Source organism: Delphinus delphis, chromosome 9, assembly GCF_949987515.2.
Source record: "Delphinus delphis chromosome 9, mDelDel1.2, whole genome shotgun sequence".
Classification (NCBI taxonomy): domain Eukaryota; kingdom Metazoa; phylum Chordata; class Mammalia; order Artiodactyla; family Delphinidae; genus Delphinus; species Delphinus delphis.
Window position 1 is genome coordinate 46,019,903 of NC_082691.1, and position 13,379 is coordinate 46,033,281.

A 13,379-nucleotide genomic window follows, 5' to 3' on the forward strand; every position below is an offset into this window, starting at 1 on the left:
ATGGAAACTGAATAATATAGTGAATAAGGCTGAATTAATACGTAATGTATTCTTTATCTGAAAGTAAAGACTGTACCTCATTTTCAAATACAGAGAATTAAGAAAACAACAAATCAAAGGCTACAACGAAAACTTCAATGAAGTTTCCAAAAACCTATTAGTCTATGCTATAATGCAATAAAACTAGAAATTAAAGCTTTACTAGGAAAAGAAACTTTAACCATTTAGAAGTTAAAAACAAAACAAAATACTCTCATATGCTAAACAGGATATCAAAACTGAAATTGAATATCTTGAAAATACAAATAATGGAAACATATACTAGCCAAAGCTGAGCTCAGAAGATAAATCTTGGCATAAAACACTTACTAAACAGTAAATATCACAAATACAAAATTAAGCATTCATCTTCAGAATCCAGAAAAAGAACAATACACATGCCAGGAAGGCAGAAGAAAGGCAAAGACAGAGCAAAGTCAGAGGGCAGTGAACTAGGAAAAAAAAACACAGTAAAATTAATTCAACACCTTAAAAAATTTTAATATAGTATATAACCTAATAAATTTAATCACTTAAACACAAATATACAATATTAAAAATAAGAATAGAGGGCTTCCCTGGTGGCACAGTGGTTAAGAATCCTCCTGCCAATGCAGGGGACATAGGTTCAAGCACTGGTCTGGGAAGATCCCACATGCCATGGAACAGCTAAGCCTGTGTGCCACAACTACTGAGCCTGCGCTCTAGAGCCTGTGAGCCACAACTACTAAGCCTGTGTGCCACAACTAATGAAGCCCGCGTGCCTAGAGCCCGTGCTCCACAACAAAAGAAGCCACCACAATGAGAACCGCAACGAAGAGTAGCCCCCACTTGCCACAATTAGAGAAAACCCGTGTGCAGCAACAAAGACCCAACATAGCCTAAAATAAATAAATAAAAACGAGAATAGAAAAAGAACTGCAGATATACAAAAAATTAAAAGAATTATAGAAGAGTACTTTGTGAAACTCTATGAAAATACACTTGAAAATTTGGATGAAGTGGATTATATTCTAGGAAACAAAAAACTAAACAAAAGAAGTAGAAATCAAAAAAGACCAAGAGCCATGGAATAAACAGATTTACTAAAGAGCTATAATCCAAAGTCATACTAGTCAGCTTCATAGGGAAAATTCTTTCAGACCGAAGTAACAGATAATAGAGATGATATTTACACCATGCCAGAGCAGAGGAAGGAAATCTTGCAAAATCTTTTTATGAAGCAATATAACACAGAAATCTAAGGATTACATTATGAGAAAGAAAAAATTTCAGACCTCATTTCTGAATATTGAAACAAATATAATAAATTTTAAACACTTCAACTGCCACTGTATATTTTAAAAAAGAACTCCATAAATGAATAGTATTCATTCCAGAAATTAATTATGACCAATTATTAAGTAATCTATTAAAAAATTCACCAAATTATAGGTTATGAGTCAAAACAACCTTCATTTCAAAGATGAAATGGCATTTCAAACATAATGAATCACTCTTCATTTAAAAGAAAAAGAAAAACAATTGGTAAAATATGCACGTATGCTTGATGCTACCATTGTCAGAGTGAACACACTACCTTTTTTTAAATTGAGGTATAACTGACGTACAACATTATATTAGTTTTGGGTGTACAACATAATTCACTATTTGTATATACCGCTAAATGATCACTACAGTAAGTCTAGTGAACATCTGTCACCATACATACTTACAGAAAGTTTTTTCCTTGTGATGAGAACTTTTAAGAGTTTCTTTCTTAGCAACTTTTGAATATGCAATACAACATTATCAAGTATAGGTGCCATGCTGTACATTACATCCCCATGACTTTAGTACTGGAAGTTTGTACTTTTTGACTCCCTTCACCCATTTCAACTACTCTCAACCCCCCTCCATCCCTAGAAACCACCAATCTGTTCTCTGCATCTATGAGACGGTGGGTTTGTTGTTTTGTTTTAGATTCCACATGTATAATACCATATTTTTAATCTGACATTTCACTTAGCATAATACCCTCAAGGTCCATCCATGTTGTCACAGATGGCAAGATTTCCTCCTTTTTTATGGTTGAATAATATTTTTTATCTATTCATTTTTTTATCCATTCATGCATCAGTGGACACTTAGGTTGTACCCCTATCTTGGTTATTTTAAATTCCACAAGGAACATGAGGGTATGTATATCTTTTTGAGCTACTGTTTTCATTTCTTTTGGATAGATGCTCAGAAGTGGAACTGCTAAATCATATGGTAGTTCTATTTTTAACTTTTTGAGGAACCGCCATACTGTTTTCTGTAGTAGCTGCACCAATTTACATTCCCACAAACAGTGCATATCCTCACCAATACTTTTTACCTCTTGTGCTTTTGATAATAGCCTTTCTACAGGTATGAGGTGATAGCTCATTGTGGTTTTGATTTGCGTTTCCCTGATGATTGGTGATGTTGAACACATTTTCATGTGTCTGTTAGCCATCTGTACATCTTTGGAAGAATGTCTATTCAGATCCTCTGCCTGCTTTTTAATTAGATTTTTTTTTTTTTTTTTTTTTTGCTGTTGAGTTCTATGAGTTCTTTATGTATCTTGTATATAAACCCCTTATAGGATATATAATCTGCAAGTATTTTTTTCACATTTAGTAGGTTGCCTTGCATTTTGTCAATGGTTTCCTTTCATGTGCAGAAGCTTTTTAGTTTGATGTAGTTCCACCTGTTTATTTTTTCTGTTGTCTTTGCTTTAAGGTTCAAACCAAAAAATCATCACCCAGACTCATGTCAAGGAGTCTTACCGCCTATGTTTTCTTTTAGGATTTCAATGGCTTCAGATCTTACATTCAAGTCCTTTTTTTTTTTTTTTGCCTTTTTGGAGTATCACCAATTATTGGTTCCTTTATTTTCTTGAACTAGTTGGTTGATGTTGAATCTAATACATAGAGGGAAAAAACGCCAAGCCATGCTTTTGAAAAATGGGTCTTACATTGTTTTTTTAAAACAGAAGTATAGTTGATTTATAATATTGCATTATTTTCAGGTGTACAGCAAAGTGATTCATAAATACATATATATATATATATATATTCTTTTTCAGATTCTTTTCCATTATAGGTTATTACAAGATTGAATATAGTTCCCTGTGCTATACAGTAAGACTTTGTTGTTTATCTATTTTATATATATATATATATATATATATATAGTAGTTTGTATCTGCTAATCCCAAACTCCTAATTTATCCCTCCCCCCTTTCCTCTTTTGTAATCATAAGTTTGCTTTCAGTGTCTTTGAGTCGTTTCTGTTTTGTAAATAAGTTCATTTGTATCATTTTTTAGATGCCACATAAGTGATATCATAATATTTGTCTTTCACTGTCAGGCTTACTTTACTTAGTATGATAATTTCTACGTATATCCATGTTGCTGCAAATGGCAATATTTCATTCTTCCTTATGGCTAAGTAATATTCCATTATATAATATATACCACATCTTCTTCGTCCATTCATCTGTTGATGTACACTTAGGTTGCTTCCATGTCTTGACTATTGTAAATAGTGCTGCTATGAACATTGGGATACATGTACCTTTTCAAATTAGAGTTTTTGTCTTTTCTGGATATATACCCAGGAGTGGGATTGCTGGATCATATGGTAGCTCTATTTTTAGTTTTTTAAGGAACCTCCATACTATTCTCCATAATGGCTGTACCAATTTACATTCCCACCAACAGTGTAGGAGGGTTCCCTTTTCTCCACACCCTCTCCAGCATTTATTATTTGTAGACTTTTTGATGATGGCCATTCTGACTGTTGTGAGGTGATACCTCATCATAATTTTGATTTGCATTTCTCTAATAATTAGGCATGCTGAGCATCCTTTCATGTGCCTGTTGGCCATCTGTATGTCTTCTTTGGAGAAATGTCTATTTAGGTCTTCTGCCCATTTTTTGATTGGGTTGTTTGGTTTTTGTTATTGAGTTGTATGAGTGTCTGTATATTTTGGAAATTAAGCCTCTGTTGGTCACATCATTTGCAAATATTTTCTCCCATTCCATAGGTTGTTTTTTTTCATTTTCTTTATTGTTTCTTTTGCTGTGCAAAGCTTTTAAGTTTCATTAGGTCCCATTTGTTTATTTTTGCTTTTATTCCTTTTGCCTTGAGAGAGACTGACCTAAGAAAACATTGGTATGATTTATGTCAGAGAATGTTTTGCCTATATTCTCTTTTAGGAGTTTTATGGTGTCACATCTTATATTTAAGTCTTTAAGCCATTTCAAATTTATTTCTGTGTATGGTGTGAGGGAGTGTTCTAACTTCATTGATTTACATGTGGCTGTCCAAGTTTCCCAACACTACTTGCTGAAGAGACTGTCTTTTCTCCATTGTATATTCTTGCCGCCTTTGTCAAAGATATAATTGACCGTAGGTGTGTGGGTTTATTTCTGGGCTCTCTATTCTGCTCTCTACTGATTCATATGCCTGTTTGTGTGCCAGTACCAAACTTTTTTGATTACTGTAGCACTGCAGTATTGTGTGAAGTCTGGGAGGGTTATGCCTACACCTTTGTTCTTTTTCCTCAGGATTGCTTTTGCAGTTCTGGGTCCTTTGTGGTTCCATATAAATTTTAGTATTATTTGTTATAATTCTGTGAAAAATGTCATGGGTAATATGACAGGGATCACATTAAATCTGTAGATTGCTCTGGGTAGTATGGACATTTTAATGATATTAATTCTTCCAATCCAAGAGCCTGGGATACCTTTCCATTTCTTTGAATCACCTTCGGTTTCCTTAATCAATGTTTTATAGTTCTCAGCACATAAGTCTTTCACCTCCTTGGTCAGGTTTATTCCTAGGTATTTTTTTTCTTTTTTGGACGCGATCTTAAATGGGATTTTTCTTACTTTCCCATTCTGATATTTCACTGTTAATGTAAAGGAATGCAACGGATTTTTGTATGTTAATCTTGTACCCTGCTACCCTGCTTATTTGGTTTATCAGTTCTAATAGTTTTTGTGTGGAGTCTTTAGGGTTTTCTACATAAAGTATCATGTCATTTGCATATAATGACAATTTTACCTCTTCCCTTCCAATTTGGATACCTTTTATTTCTTTTTCTTGTCTGACTGGTGTGGCCAGGACTTCCAATACTGCATTGAATAGAAGTGGTGGCAGTGGGCATCCTTGTCTCGTACCAGATTTTAGAGGGAAGGCTTTCAGCTTTTCACTGTTGAGTATTTTATTGGCTGTGGGTTTGTCATAAATAGCTTTTATTATGTTGAGATATATTCCCCCTATACCCTCTTTGGTGAGTTTTTTTTTTTTTTTACCATGAATGAATGTTGAATTTTATCAAATGCTTTTTCGGCAACCATTGAGATGAACATGATTTCTGTCTTCTCTCTTGTTGCTGTGGTGTTATCACAATGATTTGCATATGTTGAACATCCTTAATCCGTTTTGAGTTAATTTTTGTGTATGGTGTAAGACAGTGGCTCAGTTTCATTCTTTTGCATGTGGTTGTCCAGTTTTCCCAACACCGTTTACTGAAGAGACTATCCTTTTCCCATTGTATATTCTTGGCTTCTTTGTCATAAATTAATTGACCATATATACGTGGGTTTATTTCTTGGGTGTCTATTCTGTTCCATTGATCTATGTGTCTGCTTTTACGCCTATATGGTTTTGATTACTACAGCTTTGTAACATAATTTCAGATCAGGGAGTAAGATGCCTCCAGCTTTGTTCTTTCTCAAGATTGCTTTGGCTATGGGTCTTCTGTGGTTCCATACAAATTTCAGAATTGTGTGAATTCTGTGAAAATGCCATTGGAATTTTGATAGGGATTGCACTGAATCTGTAGATTGCTTTGAATAGTATGGACATTTTAACAATATTAATACTTCCAATCCATGAGCATGAAATATCTTTCCACTTATTTGTTTCTTTAATTTATTTCACCAATGTCTTATAGTTTTCAGCATACAGGTCTTTCACCTTCTTGGTTAAATTTATTCCTAGATATTTTATTATTTTTGATGCAACTGTAAATGAATTGTTTTCTTAATTTCTCTAATAGTTTGATATTAGTGTATAGAAATGCAACAGATTTCTATATCTTGATTTTGTATCCTGCAAATTTACCAAATTCATTTATTAATTCTAACAGTTTTCTGGTGGAGTCGTTAGGGTTTTCTGTATATAGTATATTATCATTTGCAAATAGTGACAGTTTTAATTCTTCCTTTCCAATTTGGAAGCCTTTATTTTTCTTCCCTAATTGCTCTGGGTGAGACTTCCAATACTATGTCAAATAAAAGTGGCGAGACTCAGCATCCCTGTCTTGTTCCTGATCTTAGAGGAAAAGCTTTCAATTTTTCATCACTGAGTATGATGTTAGCTGTGGTCTTATCATATATGGCCTATATTATGTTGAGGTATGTTCTCTTTATACACACTCTGTTGAGAAATGTTGAATTTTGTCAAATGCTTTTTCTGCATCTATTGAGATGATTGTATAATTTTTATCCTTCATTTTGTTAATGTAGTGTACCATAATGACTGATTTGCAGATGTTGGACCATCCTTGCATCCCTGGAATAAATCCCACTTGATCATGGTGTATGATCCTTTTAATGTATTGTTGAATTTGGTTTGCTAATATTATACTGAGGATTTTTACATTGATGTTCATCAGGGATACTGGCCTGTAATTTTCTCTCTTGTGGTGTTACTTGTCTAGTTTTGGTGCACCAGCTCTTTAAAGCTTCTTCCCAAAGCAAGTCTCATGGCCACACTTAACTTCAAGCGGGCAGAGAAGTATAATCTTATCATATGTCAAGGAGAGAGGATGAGAATATTTGTTAACAGCTCTAATCATTACTATACCTGCAAAGTCAGAGGAAACACCTCTGATTATTACTCTATATTACTTTTATTGTTTGACCACTTTACAAAGAGTATATGTTACTTTATCATTTAAAAACACATTCACATGTAGATTTCATATCTGTCCATAGATGAAGATTTATACTTTGGACTGTGGGGTGAAAACTGAGGAAATGCTACTGTCTGATTATAGTAACCTTAACTACAAGTTCAATTTTAAGTGTCGGTAATAAACTTGTTTAAAAAGGTTGTATCAGCAGGGTTAATGTAATAAAGTAACATCAAATTCTACAAATGGTTTTTAGTTTTCTATTAAGCTACACAGATTAGTCTAATAAACTGGCAATTATCCATCTCCCCATTGCCCTCAAAAATGTGAAGCTGTCTCTTTTAGTCCTCAGAATAAATATGTGTATGTGCAACCTGGGTATTATTAACTGCAATTTGTAAAAAAGGAAACTGAAGTGTGAGACACATTGCAGTTAATTCAATGGGCCATGATTTTCCCCCCAACATTTTATTTTAAAATTTCAAACAGAAGAGTTGAAAAAACTTCTCAGTGCATACTCGGAAAGCCAACATTTAGAATCTATATTTAACATTTTGCTACATTGGCTTCACCACATATATATTCATCTATCTATCATCTATTGATCTTATTTTTTATTAATTTCAAAGTAAGTTGCAGACAGCAGTATCCTTCACCTCTAAACATCTTAATTAGATTTCAATATTTATATTCTATATTTTAGAAGTTATATATTAGAATGCACAAGTGTATACTTGTGTAAGTTCTAATAAATACATCCACCCATGTAACCAAAATCTCTATCAAGATATACAATTCCATTGTCCCAGGAAGTTCCCTCACATTGGGCTTTGATTTGAACACAAGATCTGTCTCTAAAGTCCATAGTCTTTCCCACAACACTATGCTACTTCTTTTAAAAAGGCCCAATGTATAAATACATTAAACAATAAGAATTTTATTTCTAACCCTCAATAATAAAGGTAGCTGAAATATGGAAATATGAAAGGTATAAAATACTAGAGATTCCCTCCACTAAAGCCAGACAGCCTAGGTATTTAATATCTGTAGCACAATGACTGTATCACTTTCTGTTTACTAATTTCCACTGAATAAATAAAAATATCTACTTCCTTCCCCAAGAGTTAAAGAATTAATCAAGGAGGTATGGCAATTAAAGAATTAATCAAGGAGGACGTGACAATAACAACCATTACATATGTTCATATCTTATACCTTCAATTAAACTAATAATGCTTCGGGGCAAGACCATTTCTTAGGCTTGTAAGGCAAGCATTAGGTCAAGTGCTATACACTTTAGTGATTACGATGAGAGGCAGTGAGGAACTGGAGAAAACACAAAACCTTTGGAATCAGCCAAATCTGGATTCAGATCTCTTCATATTTATTTAGCTATATAACTATGTACAAGTTAAACTTCTCTAAGCCTCAGTATATCATATGTAAAATGAGGCCTATATTTGGCCTTCCTATCAATGTCAGGTTTCTCAAATAGACGATCTACAAGCAGACCCAGGCAAGAGAAGCCCCTACCCTGAACTTCAGGCTTTTGGGGGAATTTTATGTAACAGTTTGTTAATTTAACTTAGTATGTATATGGTATGTAGGTCTACATTTATATTTGCTCCAGATCCTGCAGATGTTACAAATGGGCCTGTCTGTATCTACTACTAATAACCTAACATGTGTATTGCCATATTCACTTTCAAATATTACCCTATTTAGTCATACAACATTATCATGAGTTAGGTTTCATTAATCCCATTGTGCAGATAAAGAAACAGATGTGGTTAAGAAACCTACCCAGCGCCCTTATCTTCTATCACCATATCACTCTCTTCTTAACTCCCAAATATCTGAGCTTCCTTCTCTAACATATTATCAATATTTCACTCTCCAAGACAATATGCCCCTAATCCCTAAATCTAGTCCCTATTTTCCATGACCTCTCGGTAGCACCTGATACTGTTAATAATTTTTCCTTTCTTAAAACAACTTTTCCTTTGGTTTCTAAGGCTCGACTATTTCTTCTCTTAGCTTTTGCTCTTTTTCTGCCTCCTCTTGTTAGAGTTTTGGTGAAGAATGAATAAGATAATATTTTTGGAGAGTGTCAGCATAAAGCATATATTCAATAAAAGGTAGGGTTTCTTTTTAACCTAAAAAGAATAGCTACCATTTTTAAGAATGGTGTCAATTACTCTACTAGGTGATACACACACATGCACACACACTATTCCATTTATCCTAAAAGCACCATAAAATTGAAGTTCAGATTGGCTGACAAATTAACCTGTATTAGAAACCTGGCTCCAACAATTCCTAGGTTTATGATACTAAGTCACTTAACTTCCCTGAGCTTCTGCTTCTCCATCGTGTAATTTTATAATGTTCTTGTGAGAATTAAATGAAACACAGGATATAAAAACACAAAGTACATGGTATAACAGTCAGTAAATATTAAACTCCTTTCTCTTCTTGTTGCTACCAGGTGAATACATTAATTTTTTATCCTTCCCTTGTGTGCATTTCTAAAAACTAAGTCCTTGATCTCTTGACCTTCTTTCTTTATACTCTGTACCTACACTCTGTCACACTTGTGAGTCCAACTCCTCCAGAAAGATAGTTTTGAATTATCTGTGACCATTTCTAAGTGTGCAGGCCCACATCTCTAAGTTTTGCTAGTTCTTTCTACTTGAGAATCCCACTGCCTACCATATCAAACTGCTCCTTTCCCTCACAAAGAATGGAAAGCAAAAGACTGGGAGTGGGTGACATAAAATATTAAACAGACAAAATTGATAGGATTCATGATAAAGAAGCTAATTTTATGGTTTCAAGCTTGCCTGAGAAAATTACAAAACTGGAGAAGATTCTCATAAATCATGTCCAAAATTTTCTCCCCTTTTCCTCATTCTTCAGACATGAAACTCTAATCCTTCTATTTCCCTAACCCACAAAGCCAAAAATGTTCCCATTCCATTGAATTCCCTTACATTTAAATGCTCCATTCATCTAACACCTAATAATACTCTATCTTCTATTACCAATTTTCTTACATTTACATCTTATCTTCCTAACTATGCTGTAAGTTCTTTAAGGCCAATAACCATCTCTTATACTTTTAGTATTGTTCATAATGCTAATCGACTACTGCTATAAAGATATGGTCAAGAATTCAGAAATTATAAATTAAGATGCTTTCAGATCTTTTTCTGACATGGAAGGAAAACTTTTCAAGTCAAAAGCTCTGATCCACAAATAGAGAAGGTGTGACAAACAGGAAATTTTCTATTTCTCTCTCAAGAATTTCAGTTTTGGCTTTAAACAGAAAAAAAATCCTTTAACATATATTTCCTTAGCCATGTGTTAATACTTTATAAATTATTTCCAGGAACTGTGCAAGCTTTTCTTCAAAAATGACTTATACCAGCATACCTTGGAGATACTGCAGGTTCGGTTCCAAACCACCACAATAAAGCAAATATCGCAATAAAGAGTCACACAAATTTTTGGTTTCCCAGTGCATATAAAATTTATGTTTATACTATTACTGTATTCTATTATAGTGTTCAATGGCATTACATCCTAAAAAAAAAATACATACCTTAATTAAAAATACTTTATTGCTAAAAAATGCTAATCATCATCTGAGCCTTCAGCAAGTCATAATCTTTTTACAATAGTAACAACAAAGATCACTGATGACGGATCACCATAACAAATATAATAATAATGAAAAAGTTTGAAATATTTAAAGAATTGCCAGAATGTGACAGAGAGACATAAAGTGAGCAAATGCTGTTGGAAGAAAGACGCGGATAGACTTGCTCCATGCAAGATTGCCAAAAACCTTCAATTTGTAAAAAAAACACAATATCTGAGAAGCATAGTAAAGCAAAAGCACAGTAAAACGAGTTATGCCTGTATTTTCTAATACAGTTACTAGTCATTAATTTCTGTAGGAAAATAATTCCTAAAACTATAAGGCTCAAAAACCACACAATGTAGACTGATGTGCTATTTATTAAATATTAAATAATTTTAAAACTTTCAAAACCGAGATGATAAAAATACTTAGTCTAAAGTTTATTAAAAGAAATGGCTTTCGGGCTTCCCTGGTGGCGCAGTGGTTGAGAGTCTGCCTGCCGATGCAGGGGACACGGATTCGTGCCCTGCTCCGGGAGGATCCCACATGCCACAGAGCGGCTGGGCCCGCGAGCCACGGCTACTGATCCTGCGCATCTGGAGCCTGTGCTCCGCAGCGGGAGAGGCCACAGCAATGAGAGGCCCGCGTACCGCAAAAAAAAAAAAAAAAAAAGAAATGGCTTTCTTCTTTGGTTGAATATATTTAATAACTGGGAAAATTTGATTAACTTAATTTTCTTTACTGTGATCAAAATAGAACTGCAGGATAATAAAACTGATTTTGATTTGCTTATTTTACCTGAGTAGCTTTATCTTTCATGCATGAAGGGTAATGAACATGAGGATCTCGTGGCCACTGTCCTGTGAGATAAGGTCCTGTTATCGTATCCAAAGAAGAGGTTCGCCTTATTGTACCAGAGGTTCGAACTTGATGAGATTTTGGCCTGTCCACTATAAAAAAGTGAAAAAAGATTAGTCACTAATGAATAAAGTAAAACTTAAAATTATTTAACCTTCATAGTTTGTAAAATATCACTCTGTCAATTTTCCCTACAATATATATTTACCCTAATAGCCCTCCTGCGTGATGTGATGAAATTTATAGACCCTCTCCCAAAGGAAAATACATTCACATATTAAATTTTGCATACACTTCCAGGGCTGTCACACCCTACAAAGCCCATCCATTTTAGAGACCTATTCTAAAACCTGTATATCATCTCCACTGCCATTACTTTAATTAAGACTTCATCATGTCTCAACTGCCAGTTTCCTAAATGCTATCTCTGCATCCACCCTAACTAAATCTTACAGTACCACCTCCCTCCACTGCTTAAAAAATTTCCATGGTTATTCACTGTCTTTAACTTAAAGCCCATTATTTTTCACAATTCAGCTCCCATATACATCAATACTTGATGTCTTGCTACTCCTCCATAAACCCATGTTAACTACTAAATGCCATACAAACTAACTGCAATTTCCCAAATGTAAAACACTCACTTCTCTGCCTCTATACTTTCTATTATCTCCTGCACCTAAAATGTTCTCCTTCCCTGTTCACTTGACAAAAACTTATCTTAAAGATCAGCTCAGGTGTCACACTGCCTCTGTGAAACCTTTCCCAATGCCCTTCTTTTCTCCATCTCTGTCCTTTTTAAAGATATACGCACTCTCTGCTTGCATGGAGCCCTAAATTTGTCTTTCTTCCCCAACTAGAGCATAAGTTTGGTCCCTACAGATTGAAAAGAAGTGGATGCTCAATACTTATGAATAAATTTATTCACAGCTACACAAAAATAACATGTGTAAAGAATCTTACATTTTAATTCAGCTTCCTCATTTATGGATGAAGAATTTGAAGCCCAGAGGGATAAAATTAAATCGTCCAATGAAATAGAACTGCTAACAGGTGATAGAGGTAAAAAGGAACCAAGATCTCCAGATATTCTACACAGTTCAATCAATCTACTATAATAATCTACTTCTCCTCTCCATATAGGTACCATCGGTACCTCTGCTGAGAATTAAAATGATCATACTGAACTCTATAGTTTCTTTTTTTTTTTTTTTTTTTTTTTTTTTGCGTTATGCGGGCCTCTCACTGTTGTGGCCTCTCCCGTTGCGGAGCACAGGCTCCGGACGCGCAGGCTCAGCAGCCATGGCTCACGGGCCCAGCCACTCCGCGGCATGTGGGATCTTCCCGGACCGGGGCACGAACCCATGTCCCCTGCATCGGCAGGCGGACTCTCAACCACTGCGCCACCAGGGAAGCCCTATAGTTTCTTCACAAAGAAACTATAAAGGATTTTTCATATATGCATCTCAAATAAGTTACTACTAATGTGCATTGAATAATAAAATCCAGTGGATTACAAGCACCAAGGCTCAGTCTTACTCAGAGTTATATCTCACATCAAACAAAATGTCTTGCACATTACAGAGGGCTAAGAAACATTTGTTATTGAATACTGTCCTTTAACTATCCTTCTGAAACCAAAATACAAAATTGGGTTTTTTAAATTGGAAAACAAAAGAAAATGCAGTATACTGTGAACTATCATATTATTTACATACAGTCATCCTCATTTCTATGGGGGACTGGTTCTAGGACCCTCACGGATACCAGAATCTGAGGAAGCTCAAGTCCCTTACATTTGGCCATCCACCTCTCCAGGTTCCACATCCTTGGACATAGAGGGCTGGAGGGCCAATTTTATCTTACAACTGCAGTTCTGATTTCTTCTTTGACCCAAGAGTG

General features: G+C 34.7%; 1 protein-coding gene across 1 annotated transcript in view; it reads right to left on the reverse strand.

Annotated features, from left to right (window-relative positions):
* GLCCI1 (glucocorticoid induced 1) overlaps window positions 1-13,379 on the reverse strand; it is a 120,527-nt gene that overhangs the window by 74,246 nt on the left and 32,902 nt on the right. Inside the window, exon 2 of the mRNA XM_060020466.1 lies at window positions 11,418-11,569. Coding sequence (XP_059876449.1) covers window positions 11,418-11,569 — 152 coding nt within the window. The remainder of the gene's footprint in view (window positions 1-11,417; window positions 11,570-13,379) is intronic.